Source organism: Artibeus jamaicensis, unplaced genomic scaffold (genome assembly GCF_021234435.1).
Source record: "Artibeus jamaicensis isolate MK-2021 breed Jamaican fruit bat unplaced genomic scaffold, CSHL_Jam_final contig_402, whole genome shotgun sequence".
Lineage (NCBI taxonomy): Eukaryota > Metazoa > Chordata > Mammalia > Chiroptera > Phyllostomidae > Artibeus > Artibeus jamaicensis.
The window spans coordinates 8,871,033-8,894,194 of NW_026521818.1; the positions used below are offsets into that span (position 1 = coordinate 8,871,033).

Here is a 23,162-nt window from a genome sequence, read left to right on the forward strand (position 1 = left end):
CGCTGGCGCCAAGTAGAAACAAGGTGCAGGGTGGAATAAAGCAAGATGGCGGGCTTGTGTCAGCCCACAGGCCATGTGTTTGCCACCTGTGTTCTAATTGTATTTAAGGAGTTAATTTGGGGGGATCTGTTTCAAGGTTTTTTTAAAGTACTTTTTAGATGGCTTAAAAGATTAACAAAAAGTTAAAACTGTGAGATTTATTTTTGATCCTTTACTTATCTTTATTCTTCTGCCAATTTTCTTTAAAAAAATTTTTTTAAATTCCAGACTACAGAAAACAGATGTTGTTAGTGAACCTGGTAGACTATGATTGATTTTCAATCATAGTGAGCACGAACTGTACGGCATGGGGCAGATTTAGTAAGTTCAGAATATAAAATATGTCAGCTGCAGTTATGCATACTCCTGTCATTTTATGTAAAAAAGTAAACATTTAAAAATAAAAGTACAAATAGTACTTTTATACACAGTATATAAAGTACAAATTTTAGCACAATAGTGATGTCAAAAAGATGAAGAAAATTCAGTCAATAGACTATGTGCTTTTCCCCTAAACCTCATTTTAATAAAAAGATGAAAGAGCCAGCTAATCCCAGTGTGAACTATGTTTTTTAAAAGTGAACAATGTAATATACAAGGAATTTTATAACTCAAGACCTAGCTCAATTCTAATTAAACCTAAAAGTCAGAAAAAGCTTCTGCCCCTCAGAATACAGTTGAAGATTAGTTTTGTTTGCCTCCCCCCAGTACTGCTCTCTTCAGTGGTAGGATTGTATTAGTAATCTTTACATCCCTGACTCACTGCACAGTGTTTGGTGATCAGTAAGTTTATCAAATATATGAGTTTACATGATAAATTCCCCCCAAATTAATTTTCCTTTGATCATACAGACCCTTTCCCTTAAAGTTTTTGTATACTGGCAGTTGAGAGGAGTTAAGTTCCAAGAGTCTGATCCAATAACATTCTTTCATGTTATGGTAAAAAGTGGTTGGAGCCCAAAGAAAAGCCAATGCATTCAATACAGAGCACCGTGAGGGTTACCAGCAATTCTCATATTTTAGTTTTTACCACCTTTTTTCAGTATTTAAACAAGGAGAATATTTTCTTTTAATAAATACTCTTAGACAATTAAAAAAAAAAGACTTTTAACTTTGCGCCCACCTACTCCCAACAAACCTCAAACATTTCATTTTTTAAGGTCTATCCAAAGTGGGAGAAAGACAAATTTCGCCAACTGAAACTTTTAATTCTATTTCAGTAATCACAATTCTAAATTTAACATAAAAATCTAGAAAGTCAGCAAAAGCAGAAAGAAAATAGATTCGTTGAGCAATCAGCTGAGACAGGAAGATAGCCATTTTAGATTGCAATAGATTAAACACACAAATTTCTACTTTAACATTTTATACACTGTCTTTTTTACACTTCCTTATTTTGATGGTGAGCTACAGTTTAGTCAGATTCTTACATTACAGAAAAGTTACACTTTGATGTCTATACAAAATAGTCATTAAAGAAAGTTTTTTGGGGGACAAAGGGTGCTGCCTTAAGTAATGCTGGGAAATGGTATCTGGATACTCTAAGGCTAACAACAAAAAGAAATAGAAAAAATATGCATAAACATTGTATCTCATGTGTAAATTTCTCACAAGGTACTGGGTTAGCAATTCTGAAACTACATTATATGTGCACTAGAGTTGAAAGAATAAGTAAATAAATTTCAGAATGAGAGTTAGGTTTCTCACTTATAGAGGAAGAAGTTACAAATAAGCAAAAGGAGATAACTGGGATGAATCCTATGGTACTGGATCAAGAGTTGGAGATAACAGTATACATTCAGGTTTATTTTAAATATATACAGATAAATACAGAAGGCATTATAGATATGTCTGTGAGTATGTACACACAGTCAACAAGAACAACCAACAATCAAGACTGGGATTCTAAATGCCATTCTCCAATTAAAGGAATAGTTCTTTAGAGAAATGGCTGACTCTAGGGCTAGGGCAAAGAATGTATGAAGATGAGCCTAGAGTATCTTGTAGTGCTAGAAAGTGAGGAAGGGCTAAGGGGGGAAAGGGAGGTCATGTCAAAGGACATAACTCCCAAAGGCCAAAGCAAGAATAATTTGAGTTTCAAAATAATCATAGTATTTTATAACACACAAAAATAAAATATATGCCCTTAAGCCTATATGAAAATTAATTAAATGATAAGTAACAAATCTCCCATACATTAAAATTCCAAATAATATATGTGAATACCCCCTTTGGGCAATAGAACTTAATTCCTCTCCTCCATGAGCAGGTGTTGGACTTATGGCTGACTTTCAAAGAATACATGTGGAATTGAAAAAAATGTAGCTCTCCAACAGAGAAAGAGCCTGGTAAGGTTAATATCACCAGTGATAAGTCTCAGTGATATCATGTTCCGCTTATGTGATGTAATAGAAAATCACTTCCACTCTGTGGCCTTCTTCCCCAGAAAATGATCATCCCAGCAAAATCACGAGAATCTATCAGATAGATTAGAATTGAGGGACACTTTACAAACTATCTGACCAGCACTCTTCCAAAACACCAGTATCTAGGAAAACAAGGGAAGATTAAGAAACTTACAGACTGAGGAGAAAGAATAGCTAAAAGGTATTATAGTGTTACATAAGGTCCAGGAATAGAGAAAGGTCATTAGATTAGCAGAAAAACTGTGAAACCCCAATAAAGTCTATAGTTTGACTAACTATTGTTTTGCACCAATGTTAACTTCTTAGTTTTCATAAACTAAATTTGATAAGCAGGTAACACATACGATGTCAACATTAGGGGAAGCTAGATAAAGGGTATACAGGAACTCTGTAACTACTTTTGCGACTTTTCTGTTGATATGAAATTACTCCAAATTTTTAAAAAGTCTTGAAGTAGGCCCCAGTACCTCTCTTCTCAGCTTAGGTTTGACCTACAGGCGCCCGGGAGAAGACGGCCTCCTCGGCAATGTCCACGCTCTCCCCGCTGTTCTGATGCTTCAGCACCCCTGTGGCCATCTGCCACGCTGTGTGGACATTTGTTCAGGTATATGGTGTGGGAGGTCGCTACTCCAGTTCTTTATTCTACTGCCTCTAAACACAATAAACCAGAAGGACAGAAGGAATTGTTGAGAATACAAATCTTGAAGGAATCCAAAATGGCTGCCCCTTTTCAAAGCCCTACATAAAGCATTGCGTTCCAGTGAAAAGCCTGAATGATATGACCACGAAAGAGAGGTTTTCTCCCTTCACGTCCAACTTGGCTTGCTGAAAATGGTTGCTTGAACAGTCCCCCTGGAGTCACTTCTGCCTTTTCTGCCACAGTGAGTGTCCACTGTGGAGCAGTACCATGCAGAGAGCAGTGCATGGTCTGTAAATGAAGCCACTCTTTCTGATTTAAGAACGGTCCTGAACAGCTTCTTACATTAAAATCAAATGTTGAGAGTGGAAGTTAAGATTGACCCATCAATCACGGGTGAAATGAATGGCCATTTTGGATAGAAATATGTTGATATATCTGCAAAAACCAAGATTCAGAAGCTTACGTGGGAGGTTTTCTGAAACTGATTTTTCTGTCAGTGAAAATTCATAAACTTGAAGCAACAATGCTTCCTCAACAGAAATGTCTTGAAGTATTCAAAGAAATAAAAATATTCCACAATTCTAATTTGTATAATTCATCTGTAAAATAAAAAAATAATTCTCCTAATTCAAACATATTAAGACTTGTTTAAAGTCAGCCAGTGATAAAGAGAACACTACAAATGCCAATTTTAGGATTACAGAAAAATCAGAAAGGTTTAAATGTATAAACTCTTTGTGTGTAACTAAAGATTCCACAATTTCTTTATAAAGTTACATTTAGATGAATAGAAGGTATCATAACATCAGGTACCCTTGAAGTAAATAGAAAGGAATTGTTGCCTACTGGCAAAGAATGTGGACTTGTGTTGCTACTTTTCTGGGGGGTCTAAGATACCCTGAAAGACATGGGGAATAGCTCTAATTATCCCATAACACTCCATTATAAGCCGGTCACATTAATTTAAATTCATCGTTAACCTAATTCTAATTTCAGAATTTCCCAAAATTTAGCTACCATATACTACTTTCACAATTTGTCCTGAAGAATTTAAGATTTAAAACACACACACAAAAAAACCAAAATATACCCAAGCATTAATTGTGTATACCTGGGAGAGTAGTCTGGTTTTCTTTTTGCTTATTTTTCAAAGTCTTCTACAATGAATGGATACAGTAATCATCATTTGGCACAGTGCCTGATACTGAAGGATTCAGTATTACTGACTGAGTCCTCAACTGGCATTACTTTTATTAAAGGATCAAGGTGGGCATAGTCTTCCAGACCTGAAACCCAGCAGCCACCTTAGGATAATCCTGCAGCAAGAGAACTTCTGCCTTTCCTGACTCAAACTGCCTGTTCCAACGGTGGACAGGCAGGGAAGGACCGACCAGAAGTCTGTGAAGACCTGAGGTCTCTCCTCACAGGGTTCCCCAGAGGATACTATCCCAGCACCCATCTTCACAGCACACCCGCAGGGAAGCTCACGCCCTGCCACCACCACCAACACATGGACACCAGTCCCTTCTGCCTGGACATCCTGGAGGACAAGTGGTCAGCCCTGTGATACCAGGACCACCCTGCTCTCTGTGCAGGGCCTGCTGGGAGAACCCAACATCAAAAGCCCTCTGAACACACATATCATTGAATTCTGGAAACACCCACACCCTTTAAGAATCTGCAAGGAACATTAGAGCAGGTCTCCTTCCAAGAGCCCCAACCCGGCTGTCCAGCCTGTCTCCCTGCGTTGTCCTTATTTTTGCCTCAGATGGTCTGTCCTTTTTGTCTTCTGTGTAAGACTTTGGTTATGTCAAGCTGTGGTATCATTTTTGGTTTGGTTTTTTTGTTTGTTTGTTTCCAGTTAAGCCCTGTGATCAGTACATTTTGTTAAAAACAAAAGAATCAAGGTGCCTATGAAATTTTAAATTAAACATTACCATATGTATCTTATTTAGTTTTATAATCTACATCTACAAGACATCCAATTATAAGAGTGAAAAATTAAAAAAAATAAACATTAATCCCAGGATCAATTAGTACTGGTTACCTATTATGTAAACAAGGGACTACACTTGCCAAAGTTGTTTCAGAAAAGGAAAAAATTAAATAAGGCTCAAATATATATTAAAAATAAATTAAGTATAGCTCACTTTACAAGAGACTTTATTAGAAAGTCTTGGAAATAATTTTTCTACAATAAGCTCAATCTTTTTTCCCCATTTTTATTTTTCACAATCCTTTAAACCACTCCACTCCTTGACTTACACCAAAGTACACAGTGGTTAATACGCACCTGTGCTTAACTACCACTCACCAAATCCTTCTTTAATGTGAACATGGCTTAAATATATTCCTTTTATAGTTTCAATTTTTAAGGCAGAGAATGATAGTTTCACTTTTGATATCAAATATTAGAAAAGTATGTAATTAAGATAGTAATATAAAGCTGTGTCAACTTCACTAAAGAAAACCTTATTTAAAAGAATCTTTATACAAAATGTAAGGTAATGTGTCACCCAGGAACCAATTATTTCACAACTGCAAAAACCCAAAATTACTCAAGAACCTGCTGATACATGGCAGGGGGCAGGATTTTTTAAATCTTTAAAATCTTGAGTATAGTAGTATGACTTTTTCCTTGTTTAAATCATTAAAAGCCTTATCCTTTTAAATTTAAATTTCCTTTTAAATACTGGTGGTAGCATTCAAGGGCAATCACAGAACCAAGGGTAATAAATAAGACTTTTTAAGCTTTAAAAAGTTGGGTGTCAAAGGATGACAAAGCTTGTACTTGTTATGGATATAGCAGGTTAACTATTCAAAAGGGAAAAGCTTCTTGAAGTGGGTATTTCAATCTAGGCTTGGAGTTTAGAAATCACAGCTAGTGCATTTTCTGGACCTATTAAATCTTTCTGTATTAAGAAACTTAAAAGATTAAAAAAAAAGGTAAGTAGTTAAGATTTTATTGGGTTGGCTAAAAAGTCCATATGGTTTTTTTCCCATAAAATAAAAGACAACAGTTTTCATTTTCACCAGGAACTTTATTGATTTGGTTATTCTGAGTATGTTGGCTATCTCTCGTATGGTATAACTGATTGTTCTCAATGACTGTCTTGATTTGACTGCTATCAACTTCAACTGGTCTACCCAACTGTGGAACATCTTCCAGCAAGAAATCTCCAGCATGAAACTTTGTACTTTTGAAGCATTCAATTGGTCATCACACCTTCTACATACACTGCACAAATCATTTTTGGGGTTTTAGTTGCGTTTTTAAGTTTCTTGAAATAATAAAGCAGAATATGCCAGAAATGTTGCATATTTTCTTCCATCTTCAATATAAAAATGGATACACAAAAATTCACCAATTTTCATTTTTTAAAATGTACACTGATAGTGACAACTGTCACTATACAATCTTAAAATTGTTTCAAATGAAGTTAAAGACAACTAAGCACTACTAGAGCCATTGTAGGGAAAAAACCAAATGAACCAAACAAACTTTTTGGCCAGCCCAATTATGATTTAAAAGTGATAAAAATTTATAAAACTTACCTTTATAGTAATATACTTATGACAACTTCTGATACTTAATACCAAACCAGTTAAAAAAAACAAAAACATGAATACAAGTTGAAAGCAATTCCTCTCCCATGCACTTAACAACAGAAGTCTTCCCATCTTTAGCTTCTGTGATCTTTACTGGAAAAAAATTTAGAATAAACTGTGCCTAAACAATCTTTTTACATAGAAGTATTAACAATAATAAATGCTATCTAAAGTTCTAACTGACCATAAATTAGGTGTTTTTGAAGCAGAGTCCACTATCAAAAGCATTAAAGTAACATCAATCAAATATTAAGTTAATAATACACTTGTATTTGGTGCAAATGTAATTTTATTAAACCTTACAATGAATGTTGTGGCATATCATTTTCCATTGTGTGACAACTTATTGGCTGGCACCTGAATACAGTACTTCTTTTGAAAAATACACAATGGGAACTAACAAAAGGGAGAGAAACTAGTTATAAGGGCAAAAAAAAAGATGAGCAATTAATTTTAGTTCCTTAGTATCTACCTCTAAAATGGTTAAAGTTCCAAGCAATAATGCTGTTACACTGCACAAGAATATTATCTCATTCAGCCCCCAAAATTCTGATAAAATTAATTTACAAAGATTATTATACCTGTAAAATTCAACCTAAGGTTTCTGCCTGGGTAATATGATTTTAAAGAGCTACTTCTTCAAATATGACTTGATATTTTTTCCAACTCACTGTAGATGTGGGGGGGTCTGTAAAATATTATACACTAGGTAGCCACTTACAAGTGAGCAATTACTTACTTTAAAATCATACCAAATTATCTTTTGCTGACTTGGGCTTATATGCCTGTCATATCTATGGGTAAGAAAATGCAATCTTTAAAATCTGTCATCTACTTGTCTTTATAGAATGGTACTGAATCTGAGTGAAGTGACCACTTCTTTTACAGAAATGATCACTGGTGGAACATCTAAAATGCAGCAGGCCTTAACAGGGCATTTTTATTGAAATGTAATCAGAACTTAGATCTTAACTTCAGCCAACATCACCATGCGACAGTGTAAAGTTTAGATTGACTCAAATGAGTACAATTATCTCATTAAATATTAAATTACTCATCTTTGGTTTAAAAAATAACAAAAATTTTATTTTATTCTTTCTCCCAACAACTTTAAGAATACTTTCTGACGAAGGCCTAAACAGTGTCCAAGGTCACATTTACCAAACCTCCTTTAAAACAAAAAAATTAACAATGTTAAGCTAGTAAACTAATTTTTCAAGCACTCCTAATGGCATTTGCAGAGATGGGAAACAAGAGAACTGTATCCTAAATGAAATAAGGCATTTCAGTTATCAAGACTGAGGAACAATTCTAAGTTATCTATAATTGAGCAGTAGAAAAATGCTAAGAAATCCTTATTTTATACTAGAGTTGCACAATTCAAGTTCACCTGTAAAACAGTGTGAGATGTGTCTTCCTGTAAGAGCATGTAGGTCCTCCTACCCCTTCCCAAAAGAGGAGGAGGAAATATTAAATCACTTAAAAATCTAATTGCTCATCTTTTACCCAAAATTTGAGATCAACTAATGCAGATTTATTCTACTTGCAAAGGCTTTTTAAAAAAAGTAGCTCATACATATACAATTCTTATACCACATGGTTAATGTCAATGACTTCAAAATACTGATGTCTGATATTTCTAGCTATTTGTCCAAGTCACAAGTTATTTTTAATATATGTGGCAGTTCATATTTCATCAAATTTGCCCATGGTAAGTAAGATTGAAATTCCTTCATCAAAAGGCTGGAGAGCAATCATTTATATTCAATTCAAATTTGTCAATGGTGAAATTAAATTTACAACCTAGTAAAATAAGGATAGCTTTTTAAAAATTAAACTTTAATTATTTAACCAGAAAGTCAAATGCTGTTCTGTTTATTTACTACTCTTCATTACAGTCTTTTACTGAATAAAGGTGAAATAAACCTAATGTGGCTGTTTGCAATGATGACTCCCTAAATACCATTTCATCAACCCTCAGAATAAAATGTCAACACAAAAATCCAAGTAATCCAGCTCATCAAGCTCACAGGTAAAAATGAATTTTTCTCAAACCAATAAAGTCTTTTTATTCATAACAATTTTATTAAGACATTTGTAGGGCAAATATGCCATCATAAATTTTATTTTGAATAATAAAGTGCTGAATGATAATTACCTGAATCTTTTTTAGTACTTTCCACGTATCTTAAGTTAAAAGAGCCCTTTCTGTGGCATTGGCAAAGCTGTTTAAAAAACACATACATAAAAAAAAAAAAGAAGAAAGAAAAAGAAAAGCTAACTTTCAGTAAGGGAAAAGGAAGCACTGCAACCTTTTATGTTTAACTACAGTGACAAATAATTGAGACCAAAGTAATTCATGCAAGTTATCTTTAAAGGTATACTAAAACTTGAAGAAAGAAAGAACACTTACTGACTGTTGATACTATGGCAGTAAATTGCATACTTAAATACCTTAATTATCCTAGATGCCTAGATCTGGCTTGGCAAGCATCATGCCACTGACATGCTTTAGCTCTTTTTGTAACTAAAGGTGATTTGCAGTTCAATTACTGAATATTTCAATGTGACTCATTAAGCTTCGTGATAAACTTTAGGTTAAATTTAAGCAAATTCTCTATACCTAATCACATCATCAGCACAAGCAAGACAATGCTGGCATAGCATGAAAGGTGGGTCACTTTAAAAAGATTCTTCCTTTTAGTGCATGATATATTAAGATGACAGACCTAAATTTCAACTGGGTTAATGAGTTAGAATAGATTTGTTTCCCAAATTTAGCACACAATAATTTCAGTGGATTAGAGAAAGAAATCTCAGATGTCGGGTGATGGGGGGGAAGCTGGAGCTCAGGTAGCTAACCAATAGCTCTAAAAACTCATGCTACAAGAGTACTTTCATAAAATGAACTTTGTAACAAACTCAACAGTGTTTTGAGTTGAAGTTGACCAACTGCTGCATAGAAAATATGCTATCATACAACAGTCAAGTTTAAGCCAGTGCGTAGAGAAGATAAAGCACTTATGGTAACTGCAAATGGTAACAAGTCCATAAAGTCTGTATGACCTAGCATGGGTCCATAGGGGGTGGGGGTAGAGAATGATAAGCAATGGTTAGGAAAAAATGAAGTGGAAACGAGAGAAGCTTGGAGAAGAGAAGGAAGAAGCAAAAAAAGAAAGACCTTCAATTGTATAAAATTCACAAACCAGGACAATACAGACACCACTGAAGAATGGTTAACTCGGTCCTGAACACCCAACAGCAAGCAAAACCAGAATGAAAACCGGAATAAGCCTTTGGCAGACAACTTTTAAAATCTGAATATGACATTACATTTCTCAATAATTCACAAACAATATATTATATGGGGTATTTATATTAAATACTGGGAAACCAATCCTGTAAATTTGATGCTTATAATGCTTTAGCTAATGAGAGCACGATGATATCAAGCTAAACGAATGCTGGTGTTATCACAACAGTGCTCATTTATGAAACAACTGTTAACAATTCGTGCTTTGACAGTGCTAAAATACAGTCAAATTATCATCTATGAAGTGAAACAAAGGTCTCTAGCTTTTCTGGAATATGCCCTTTGTAATATATTCTATGATTTACTATGACACGAGCAGCAAGACACTGCAATGTGGTATGATTTATGGGCTGGATCAAATTTTTGGCTATTTCCTTCTCGTCCAGCAAGTCACTAGCAGTTTGTTTGTGCAAGTTTGTGGCATCAAAATGTGCACCTGATTTGATAAGGAGATTCATGATGTCTGGATGGTTGTTTAGAGCAGCAATATGTAGGGGACTGTTGTCATCGGAGTCTCTGACGTTCACATCAGCACCACATTCTATCAGTATTGCAGTAACTTGCAGAGATGGAAATTTACAAACAGGGTACCGCCCTACACATGTAGTGTTCTTGTCCACAGCCAGATGAAGAGGGCTGAAGTTATTCTTTCCCCTTGGATGCAGCTTAAGAAACCTGTATATAGTCTGCTTTTTGAAATGGTCCTGTTCTAGAGTGCAAGGAACTTTTTCTAACAAGCAAATTAAGTGCAAAATGATGGAAAGAGCCTTATTTAACTGAAGAGGGTCAGCTGGACACTGAGTCTGTTTGATAGCGCGCTCTATTTCAAGGACACTTTTGCACAGTATGCCCATAAGATCATCAAATGTAACAGTGGTGCCCAGCAGGCCTTTAGCCCTATCCTGCAGCATAAAAGAGAACAGTTCTGCAAAAGATAATAAGCTGCTAGCGGTCATTGGGCTTAAAGGGTCCAAATTGTTCTGCTGCATATCCAAAGCATACTTCCATAGGTTGATGCATCGTTTGAAATTTCCAGAGTCTGCATAGACAGCGCCTCTATATCTAATATAGTAAGAGGTATCAGGATGAGAAGGACCCAAAATACGTTCTCTAATTAACAGCGCCTGCATTCTCATCTCATCAGGATCAGCAATAAGACCTTCTAGCTCTTCTGAACTATTTACCTCCTTGGCATAATCATAAGCCATTATTAGTGTCTGGGGTACTGGTTTGCTAATTATATTAGTCCTATCACTGTATCTCATGTTCATTGCCTTTTTCCAGTATTTCAAAGCCCCAAGTAGATCTCTTTTTTTGTCTACAAATGTTGCTCCCAGAAGCTCTAAAGCATTGATCCGCTCTGTCTTGCTGGTCTGTGCATGATGAGTTAGAAAATCCACAATATTTGTATGACCCGTCACACTTGCTGAGAGAAGGGGAGTCATTCCATAACCATCCTTTTCCATCTTGGCACAATACATAAGAAGCATCTTCATGATGTCCAAACTTCCAGATTCTGCGCAATCATGCAGTGCAGTATTACCTTAAGGGGAGGGGGAAAAAAGATAAAATATTGATACAGTGTAACACATGCCTTAGAACCTAAAGAAACACAGGCAGCTCCAAACCACCTTTGATGTGACATACTTTAATTTGATTAAAAAAAAGAAAAAAATGATCCCCAGGTCCTAAAGCTAGTGTCTGATACACAGTAGGAATTAAAGAGATACTCATTAAATTTGTTGAATAAATGAAATAACCAAATTAGGCATGAAAAGATACCCAAAGATGAAATTCAAAATTAGTCCATGGCCTCCTGGTATTTTTAAATAATGTTTTCAAGTGCATATTTTAAAACTAAAAACTGATGAAATTAATCAACTATTCACAGTTTTGCTGATAGTCACTTAACTTTCTGAGTGGGCTTCTAAATTTGGAAATGAGAAACCTAGTCTATAATATTTAAGATTCCCCAATTTAATTTTAATTGCAGACAACAAGTATTTTTTCCTTATTTTTGACTGCCAAGAGAACTTCAACTGTTTTAGTCAAAAATTCTTGGTAACAAAGTATTTTCCTCAAAAAGCTCCCAGAAGAAGAACAAATCCAGTGAAATCTGAAAAATATGTGGGTAGTTCAATATGAATTTTAAAAGGAGACATCTGAAGTGTCATTTCACAATAGATTATTTCCCATTGTAATTTTTAAACCATCTTTTTAGATGTACTAAATGTTCTAACACTGGTTTGTTCTTCCCACATATGGATTAAACTGACAACAGGCACTGGCACATTAGTGAAGACCTGTGTGGAACATATTAAGACATTATAACCACCCAAGTATTTTAGCTACCTACGTTTAATTATAAACATTTTACTAAGTATCAAAACAAAAATGATCACACAGACCTTTGATGTTCATGTACATTGTTTACAGAAAATTTCAACAGTGAGTCATTTTAGGCATGTGTGTAGAAAAAGAGTTAACATAGCTGGCTGAGACAACTATCAACTGCAATGCCACTGGCTGGCCATCTGGGAACCTACTGCGGAAACAGTTTCAAGACAAAACTTTTCCTAAATGATAAGGGTAGCTCACTGTACAAACAACGCAGTTCATGCTGAAAAATGTATTTTAAAAAATCAGTTTTACGTCATGTAAGAGCTAACAAGAGGACAATAACTGGGAGAAAAAAAATCAGAGATATAAAACCCACAATTTGAAAAAGGTTCCCCCAAATGTCTCTACCAATTCTGGAAGAGGCAGATGAAAAACTGAGCAGAGCTTTTGACAACCTTATAGGACTATATAAGAAAACTGGAGTCTAGAACCCACCAGGGAAGGGAACTTTAAAATCCCCCTATACTTCAGGCTATAGCTCTGAAGGTCTAAACTCTAGAAGTTAAGGTGAACTGCACACTAGCCATCAGAGGAATGAAAATCCAATTTAAAATCATCTCAATATTAAAGTAATCCAGGATTACTCATTTACATAATCAAGAGCCAGAAGCAAATACAAAAACTATTTAGAAGATGTTATCATACTAAGGCTCAAATTATTTTTATATTATTCATATATGATGTTTGGCATCCAATAAAAAATAACAGAAGACAAAACAAGAAACCATAACATAAAAACCAAGAGAAATAAGACCTGATAGAAAAGCCCAACAGAAGGTCCAGAAAATACCCTCACCAGATACCGACTTTAAAATAACTACACTTAGTATGTTCGGATAAATTAAAAAACAATTTTGATAATTAAAGAATCAGAAACTACAAGAGAAAAAAAATGTACATTCTAGAACCGAAAGACTCAGTGGGTGGCTTTAAAAGCAGATGGCATACAGCTGAATAGAGAACTAGGAACAAGAAAATAAAAGCACAGAGATGAAGGGATGCCAAGGCAGGAGACTGTGAGGAAAAGAGGGAATGTCAGAAGGGCTGATGTAGAACCAGAATTCTAGTGGAAGAACATTGCCCCAAAGCCAATACCTAAAAAAATAAAGTGTGAGAATTTTCTGAAGCTGATCAAAGATTAAACTATAAATTTATTACATCTTAAAAAAACACCAAAAGATAAATTTTAAAAAATCACCTTTGAGGCACACTACAGCAAAATTGCTGAAGCCAAAGAAAAGAGAATAATCTTAAAATCAGATAATAGGTAGAGATGACCTACAAAAGACCAACAGTTAGACTGACAGGAAAGTTTTCATCAGGAAAAACGGAAACCAGAAATCAAAAGAATGTCTTTAAATAAAGGAACATAACTGTCAAGTTAGAGTTCTATACCCAACTCAAGAATAAATATGAAACAAAAAGGACCATTTCAGGTGAGAAAGAAAAGCAAAAAAAAAAAAAAAAAAACTATGATATTTACTACCAGCAGATATAAATTAAATACTATTTGGTGCCATTTAGGATAAAGGAAGATAAGCTACATGGAAACCTGGAAATATGGGCATAAACATCAAAGAGTAATTTGTGAGAATTCTAAATAAATATTGTCCTTAAAAATAATGTCTATTAACTTTAATAACTTTAAAAATAATGTCTCAAAGGGCTTAAAATACATACGGAAGTAAAATGCTTGACAGCAATAGTATAAAAGTAAGAAAGGTATTTGGAGATAAACTACAGAGTGGGGCAAATACTGACTAACTAAGTTGTGAGTATACAAAATACAGAGTTTATTCTTGCATTATTATGTATTACCACATTATTTTCCACTTGAACAACTGTAAACCTACTTTTGCTCTACAGTGTATTCTAAGATTTCTGAATTTCTTGAAAAGAGGTAAAATTAGAAATTTATGTTGGCCTTTGATAAGTCAAAGTAGTACTCTCTAGGGCAGGGATGTCAAATTCATTTTCACCAGGGGCCACATCAGCCTCAAGTTTGCCTTCAAAGGGCTGAATATAGAGCTCCTTGCCCCTAGTTAAGAAGTAGTTACATTTATCAGTCCTAAAATTACATTCAGCCCTTTAAAGGCAACCACATGGCTGATGCATTCCTGGGGAAAATGAGTTTGACACCCCTGATGTAGGGTAACCACTAATAGAGAATATACATATAATTACTATATATTCTCTAATGTGGAGAAAAAATAACAAAAGTAATCTAAACAAAGGCAAAAAAAGGAGAAGCAAAGAATGCAAAACAGGGAGGGCAAATAAAACCCAAAAAGTAGTTAGGAGATTAAAACCAAAATATATCAGTAATTAAATTAAATGCAAGTAAGCTCATGTTCCCATTACAAGACTGAAACTGTCAGACTAAGAAGACAAACACATAAAATGCAACTGCATGCTGCTTGCAAGAAACACACCCTAAACATAAGGGGAAAAAAGGCTGAAGTGAAAAGATGGAAAAAAATATATGCCATACTCTATGCAAAAACTAACCATGAGAAAGCTATCTGATATTATAATAATTATTAGATTAAGCAGATTTTAAAGTTAAATGCATGATTAGAGATAAAGGAAAAACATTTTACAATGATATAAAATTCAAAACAATATAAAGATAAAAGTCCAGATTTGTTTTCATCTTTGAATTATATAAAGCAAAAATCAACAGAACTACAAGGAAAATCAGACAAATCCACAATCAGAGGACATCCAAACACACCTTTCTTTTTCAGTATAAAAGACCAAAACCAATAGACTTAGAAGATCTGAACACAATTAACAAATAATTTAACTGACACAGAAATGAACACTAAACTCAGTACCTATAAAATAAAATTTTTCCTAAGGTTACATGGAGTGTACACAAACACTGATCATATATTCTATGCCATAAAGTCTCACACAAATGTCAAGAGATTGAAATCAGAGTATGTTTCAAATTCACAATGCAAATTAAGATATCAAAAACAAACAATAAAACCAGAAAAATATCCATATATGTGAAATTTTAAAATATGCTTCTAAATAACCTATGGGTCAAAGAAGAAATTCCAATGAGAAAGAGAAAATATTTTTCACTGGAGACAGTGAAAACATTAAGTAGCAAATCTTACGAAATATGGCTGAAACTCTGCTTAAATGTACACTAGAAAAGAGGAAAGGCTTTTTGAAAATTACCTAAGTTTCCATCTCAAGAAGTTATAGGGGAAAAGGAGTAAATTAAAACCAGAAATAAAAGCAAATAACAAAAAGCCAAAGAATCGAAAGGGATCAATATGATGGCACAGCATTTTTTATTTTCCACAGTTTTATATAACCATTGCCCCTTCATAATCTTATATTAATAACTATTCAAAGTAGAGAAAATAAACTATTCTTTAAGTAGAAAACAGGGTAAACATTAGTAGTAAAACACAAACCCATGTTTCTCAATTGCCATTTCAGGGTACTGCTCATTTCTGAGTACTGGTCATATTTTAAATGCCAATCGTACTAAACTCCAATGAGTAAGTTATACCTAATACAAGCCCAACCTCATTAATAAAATGCTTGCCAATCACAACTTTCCAACTCAAAAGCTTTCATGCTTCCTCTAAGGAAACAGCTGAAAATCTTTAAGATGGCTTTCAGAATTCTACTGCACTGATTCTCCAAACACCATTTATGTGGGTGTGGGAGGGCAATGAGGAAGAAATCATAGTTTAAACATCATGGTACGTGAAGTAAAGCTTAATTGTGGTTAGTGGGAATACATTATGGGAAATGGATTGTAATGACAAATATTTCCCTACCCTACCTCTCCAGCTTCATTTCTTATCACCTCTAGTATGAATACTCCACTGTGAATCTAGCCCAGGAGATGGCAAACTTTTTTTTGTAAAGGGCTAAGTAGTGTTTTAGGCTTTCCAGGCCATAAGGTCAACTTTCCACAGTTTGTTACCCAAGGTCAACAATGGTCCGAAAATATTAAGTGGAAAATTCGAGAAGGGACAATTCATAAATTTTAAAGCAAATGGATCTTTATAGCAAAAAGGGTCCACAGGCAATATAGTAGTCCCCCTTATCCGTAAGGGATACATTCCAAGCCCCTCAGTGGATGCATGAAACCAAGGACAGTACCAAACCCTCTATGTATATAACTATTCCTATACATATGTACTTATGATAAAGTATACACTACCCTTGCATTTACAAGCCATTTAAATAAAATAAGGGTCACCTGAACATAAGCATTGAGATACAGCAACAATCTGCTTACCAAGGTCTACTAAGTGACCAAAAGACAAGTAGTGTATACAGGGTGGCCACGCTAGACAAAGAAATGATTCACATTCCGGGAGGGACAGTGAAAGATTTCATCTCACTACTCAGAATAGTGTACACTTTAAAATTTATTAATTGTCCCTTCTCAAATTTTCCACTTAATATTTTCAGACCATTGCTGACCTTGGATAACAAACTTTGGAAAGTAAAACTGAGGATGAGAGAGAAACTACTGTATGTTAAATTAATGCACATGGTTGTTTTCTAAGAAAACTTTGCTTATGGACAATGAAATGTGATTTTCCTATAATTTTCACATCATGAAATAGTATTATTCTTCATTTGACTTTTTTTAAACCATTAAAAATACAAGAACCATTTCTTAGTTCTCAGGCAATCCAAAAACAGGGACTGGGCAGGATATGACGATCCCTGAGCCATATACTTTGCCAACACTTATCCTAATCCAAAAGACATTACCAATACCTGCCATACATAAGGCAGATATTCCGCTTATGCTTCACATTACTCTATCCTAAGTATCTCTCCCAGCACCAGGAACATCTCTCCCAGTCTGCTTGTTCACTCCCACCTCCAAGTCTCTGCTCTTAATATTCCTGTAATACACCTTCTTCTTTACCTTTTTAACATCTTGTCCTCCAAATCTCACCAGGAATTTTAGCTGCTCCTTAGTTATACTGTATCAATTTGCCACCTTGAGAATAACTGGTGAATAAATGTATCACTCACTGTAGCAGGTATTCATACTGCATCTACAATTATAATATTATGTAATACCTTACAATAGTATAATGTTACTGCCTCAGAAAGGTTTTTTTTTTTTTACCTAAACTGTTAATATTCCTAAAGTACACAGATCCTATTATTTCCTTTCTATCCCAGATAGCAATTAGCACAGTGTGAAAGGTGAGGTAGATTCTTAAATTTTTAAACTTGGTATCACAAAAAGTGATTCAAACAGCATCTTTGGATAAATAAGTTTAAAAAACAAAATCTTAGAAGGGGATCTTCTTAACTGAGGGAATCTTGTTAATACTCTAACAACCTAAGTATATCCAACCACAACTTTTAAGCCCTGGAAACACTAAAAATATATTCTGAATTATAGCCTATAGCACTAATTAAAAGTATAGAAAACAGAGGCTTTTTTAAAAAAAGTCTAATTTTAAAGCAACTATAATTTTTGTGATGCCTCTAAGTCTCTTTTACATAGTATGTTTTGATAACATTGTAATCGGTAATGTACAACTGTTGCCTGCTTTTCACCTAAATCGTGGTCCTTTTGTCATGTTATATTACCATATGGTCTACATGAACATCATTTTCTTTATGGTGAAGGGTCAAGTGAGGAGGCATGTCATAATTTACATAAACACATCCCCGTTAATGGACATCTAATTTATATAAACACTTCCCTGTTAATGGACATTAGCACTGTTTCAGAGTTTCACTATTAGAATTAGTGCTTAGAAAACCGTAAGGACATTGGGGTACATAGGTTTTTTTGGACTGGAGTCATTATGCTATGTGAAATAAGCCAGGCAGTAAGGGACAAATACCATATGACCTCATCTTTAACTGGAACATAATCAACAAAAGAAAAAAAGCAAACAAAATATAACCAGAGACACTGAAATTAAGAACAATCTAACAATAATCAGAAGGGAGGGGGGAAGGGACAGTGGGGAAAAGGGTTTTCAGGAACTACGGTAAAAGACACATGAACAAAACCAAGGGGGAGGATGGAAGCAAGGGAGGTGGCTTTGGCTGGGGTGGGGGGGGGAGTGGTGGGGAGAAAATGCAGACAACTGTAATTGAACAACAGTAAAGTAATTTATTGGAAAAAAAAAAACCTACAAGGACAGATAACAAACCAATGATTGCCAGGGCAGGGCAAGGGGGTGGTGCTGGAAGAGGGGCTGACTGCAAAGGGGCATGAAGGAAGCTTTTGTTCTATCTTTACTGTAGTGGTAGTTAAATTACAGTATATAACTGTCAAAAGTTACAGAACTGTATACTAAAAAAGGTGGATTTTATTGTATATAAATTATACTCTATAAACAAATGACAAAAAAGTTAATGCCTACCTTAAAACGATCACAAATGTGTAATAACACATTTTTAATTAACTTTCAAAGGAATTATAAAATATTTCAAAAGTCCCACTTTTATAGTATTCTTTCTAAGACTGGAATCAATCTTTGAATTTTGATTTACATTACCTTGATACCTAGTTATATAGAACATTTTTCCATATCTGTTCACAAACTTTATTTTCTTTTATGACATGTCTCTTTATGTTCCAGTTTCTGGGGTTTGTCTGACTTACTATATATAAATAATTTTTAAAAAGATAAACAGTTGTCTTCTATATTTACTGTATACAGGTATACCTTAGAGATATTGCAGGTTCAGTTCCAGACCACTGCAATAAAGCAAATCACATGATTTTTTGTTGTTGTTGTTTTCAGTGCATATAAAATTATGTTTACACTATATTAAGGGGTCTATTTATTAAGTATGCAATAGCATTATGTCTATAACAATGTACATAAGCCTAATTTAAAAATATATTCTTGCTAAAAATAATGCTAACCATCATCTGAGCTGTCAGTAAGTCATAATCTTTTTGCTGGCAGAGGGTCTTTACCTAGATGTTGATGGCTGCTAATTAATAAGAGTGGTAGGTGCTGAGGTTGGGGTGGCTGTGGCAATTTCTTAAAATAAAGGTGACAGGCACTGACTTCTCTCTAGCTATTAAAGTCCTAGATGGCATCTTCTTCCAATATAAGGCTGTTTTGTCTGCACTGAAAATATGTTGTTTAGTGTAGCGACCTTCTGGATAACTTGCTGCATCTTCTGTAGCAGCACTTGGCTGGTTCACTTTGCACTTTATGTTATGGAAACATTTTCTTTCCTTAAACCTATGAACCAACCTCAGGTAACTTCAAACTTTACTTCCTCAGTTTCCTCACCTCTCTCTCCCTTCAATTACAGAGAGTTAAGGCCTTGCTCTAAATTAAGCTGTGACTTAAGGGAGCATTGTGGCTGGTGTGATCTTTTATCCAGACCACTGAAACTTTCTCCATACCAGCAATTAAGGCTGTTTCGCTTTCTTATCATTTGTGTTCACTGGCACATAACTTTCAATTTCCTTCAAGAACTTTTCCTTTGCATCAACAACCTGCTAACCGGCACAAGAGATCTAGCTTTTGTCTAGAAATCTAGCATGCCTTCCACATTAAGCTTGATCACTTCTAGCTTCTGATTTAAAGTGAGGTACTTTGACTGTTCCTTTCATGTGAATACTTACAGCCATTACAGGGTTATTAACTGGCCTAATTTCAATATTATCATGTCTCAGGGAATAAATTGGTAGGCTTGAGGAGAGGGAAAGAGATAATGGAACAACCAGTTGGTGGAACAGTCAGAATACATAAAATATTTACAGATTAAATTCATCATCACATGGGCATGGTTTGTGGTACTCCAAAACAATGATAACAGTAATATCAAAAGTCACTGATCACAGGTCACCATAACAAATAATAAAAAAGTTTGAAACAATGAATTATCAAAAAATGACACAGAGACGCAAAGTGAGCAAATGCTGTTAGGAAAATGGCACCAACAGACTTGTTCGATGCAGGGTTGCCAAAAACTTTCAATTGGTAAAAAACACAGTATCTGCAAAGTACAATAAAGTGAAATGCAACAGAACAAAATATGGCTATATATTTTTGCTTTATCACTTGTTTCATTCAAGAACTTTAGCAATGCTATAATGCAAGTTCTGTGAAAAATATAACAAGCTGAATTTAAAAACTGAGTCACTATTTTGTGACTAGTCTACGCTAAGTTACATGCCAAAGACCAATAAAATCATATTTAATTTGTGCTAGGTAACTCTGTTAAACTTTTGTTAGATAATAACATATACCAACACTTTTTCTGGTTTATATGTTTCTTTAAAACAATTCCAAAATACAATAATTACACTTTCAAAAATTTTGTATTTCTGCCTTGGCCAGGTGACTCAGTTGGTTGGAGCACTGTCCCCATACACCAAAAGGTAATGGGTTCGATCCCTGGTCAGGGCACATACCTAGGTTATGAGTTCTATCCACAGTGATGGTGCTTACAGGAGGCAGCCAATCAATGTGCTTCTCTCTCACACTGATGTTTTTCTCTATCTCCCTTCCTTCCTCTCTACAATCAATAAAAACATACCCTCAGGTGAAGGTTAAAAAAAAATAAAACTTAAAAAAAATTTGTACCTCTACCCCTTAATGTTATTTTGGTCCTCAGAGTAGACAATGAAAATAGTACACAGAGTTCAAAAATATTACCAGGCATCCTAAATAAAATTAAGGATGTTAAGAAATAAAATTAAAGGAATTTACCTTTAGCTTTTAAAAAAAGAGGGAAGCACTGCATTATATAATTATCAATGCCCAATTAAGTTAATTTGCAGAAAAAAATTAAAATTTCTGAAAATGAATTCACAATAAAATACTTTTATGACTTCCCAAAAGACATATTTGTTAAATGGACAATTCTTAAAACTCAAGATAACAGTACCCTAAGTGTTAATTCAGTTTAAGTTTTGTTGCAGAAGATGAAATAGTATGATCCAAATACATTAATTTTCATCTAACTTAAATAGTGCTAAGAAAGTTTAGAAGAATAAGAAGTAGCCATATTCATTGGGATGCTTCTTAGATGGCTATTAAGGGAAAGAAATTATGGGAAATACTCAGGCACTAAAAGTTATACTATTCATTAAAAGACCAGAAGTGCTAATCTTAGTTGCTATAAAGAGACCTGTAATATTTTGATAGTAGAGACCTAAAAAATAGGAATTCACACTCAACTGTGATAGTTTAGGGGCACAGCAATGGGGTCAAGATTTTAAAAAATCAAGCAATCTGAAACAGACTAGTATTTTGAATAAAAACTATATTGAGCCCCAAGAGTTTCCTGGCTCCAAACCAGATAGTTTTGGTTTGATGGAATGTTATCAACCAACCATTTAAATCATAAAAAAAATTTCAAAGCATTTACAAATATCTCAATTTGGGTGAGATTATGTAGACTCACCAGATTTGGAATGAAATCAGCTTCTAAACCACTCCCAAACAGTAAACAGAATTAATTCATCTTTTTAATGAAACAAAACTATCCTCATAAGGACAGTAAAATATTTAACAAACACAAAGTGTTTGTTATAAATTACCGTAGTACTTCTAACAACATCAATTCAATAGATTCCACTGTCTGGAAAATCTTCACACAGTTCAAGCTTTGTGTTTGTGTTTTTTCAGTATAAGTCAGATAAAGTTGTGCTTCTCAAACCTTTGTGTGCAAAATCACCAGAGGATCACAATAAAATGCAGATCTGACTCAGCTGACCTAGGGACGGCTCCAAGTGGTACCTTTGCTGCTGGCCTTTACTATTTAGAAGCAAGGAAACAGAGAAAGAATCTTTTTGTTTGTTTACTATACAGCAGATTCACAAATAATGTTGTTTTATTCAGCATTGTTTAGTTATAACATTGATGAGATGTCACAGGAACTTAACTCTTGTATATAACAATTAGCCTTTGGTAAAATTGGTTTCGTTATACATCCTTTCACTTAAAGTCAACATCAACAACCTTTAGTGAGGACTTACTATATAGATACTGTATTTTACCCTGTATAACACGCTTCCATATATAGTGCTCTTTCATTTTAATTGTTTAATTCAACTTTATTTATTTATACTTAGAAACAAAACCGATTACCATATTCCAGGGTATTATTTTGCATACAGATATCATTATTGCTTTCTAGAGTTAGACTTTTAATGCATAATTATAAATAAAAGAATTAAAAACATTTATATAGATATGGAATTAGTACTACCCATGTGTATTGCACATCCTTATTTTTCCCTTGAAAAATCTGGCAAAAAACTCTACATTATACACTGCAAAATATGGTATTTGCCATATAGCTGAGATATCTTCTAATAGCTATATCAAGTGATATAAGTTTGAAAGGAGAATTAGGCCACAGCCCTATTTTACACCACATAGAAACAAAACTTTACTCTTCCTCTTTAAATTTAAACACTGATATGCCATAGCAGAAATAGGGTGTTTTACAACTAGATTGCACAGCTGATCCACAGAAAAGTTCCCATCTGTGTAGTAATGGGTATCAGTAAATCTCAACCCCACTGCTATGAACCAAAACTATCACGGTTGAGCATGAATTCCTATCTTTCATGTGCATGCTATCAAAAAATTACAGGGCTCTTTAAAATCACAGCAACTAAGATTAGCACTTCATCAGGTCTTTTAACGAACACTACTGATGCCTACTGCTAAAAGCTTTCTTGTTTAAGTCAAACCTAGGTAAGTGATTCATAATCGAATTTTTAAAAATTACT

The 23,162-nt window shown here is 34.4% G+C and overlaps 1 protein-coding gene and 1 pseudogene across 3 annotated transcripts in view; one reads left to right on the plus strand and one right to left on the minus strand.

Annotated features, from left to right (window-relative positions):
• Positions 1-346: 346 nt before the first annotated feature.
• Positions 347-3,584, plus strand: LOC119062554 (ATP synthase subunit O, mitochondrial-like; annotated as a pseudogene).
• Positions 3,585-6,963: 3,379 nt separating this feature from the next.
• Positions 6,964-23,162, minus strand: part of FEM1C (fem-1 homolog C) — a 28,146-nt gene continuing 11,947 nt past the window's right edge. For all 3 annotated transcript variants that reach the window (XM_037163552.2, XM_037163551.2, XM_037163550.2), the window contains exon 3: positions 6,964-11,570. In XM_037163552.2, coding sequence (XP_037019447.1) covers positions 10,261-11,570 — 1,310 coding nt within the window. In that variant the 3' untranslated portion in view covers positions 6,964-10,260. The remainder of the gene's footprint in view (positions 11,571-23,162) is intronic.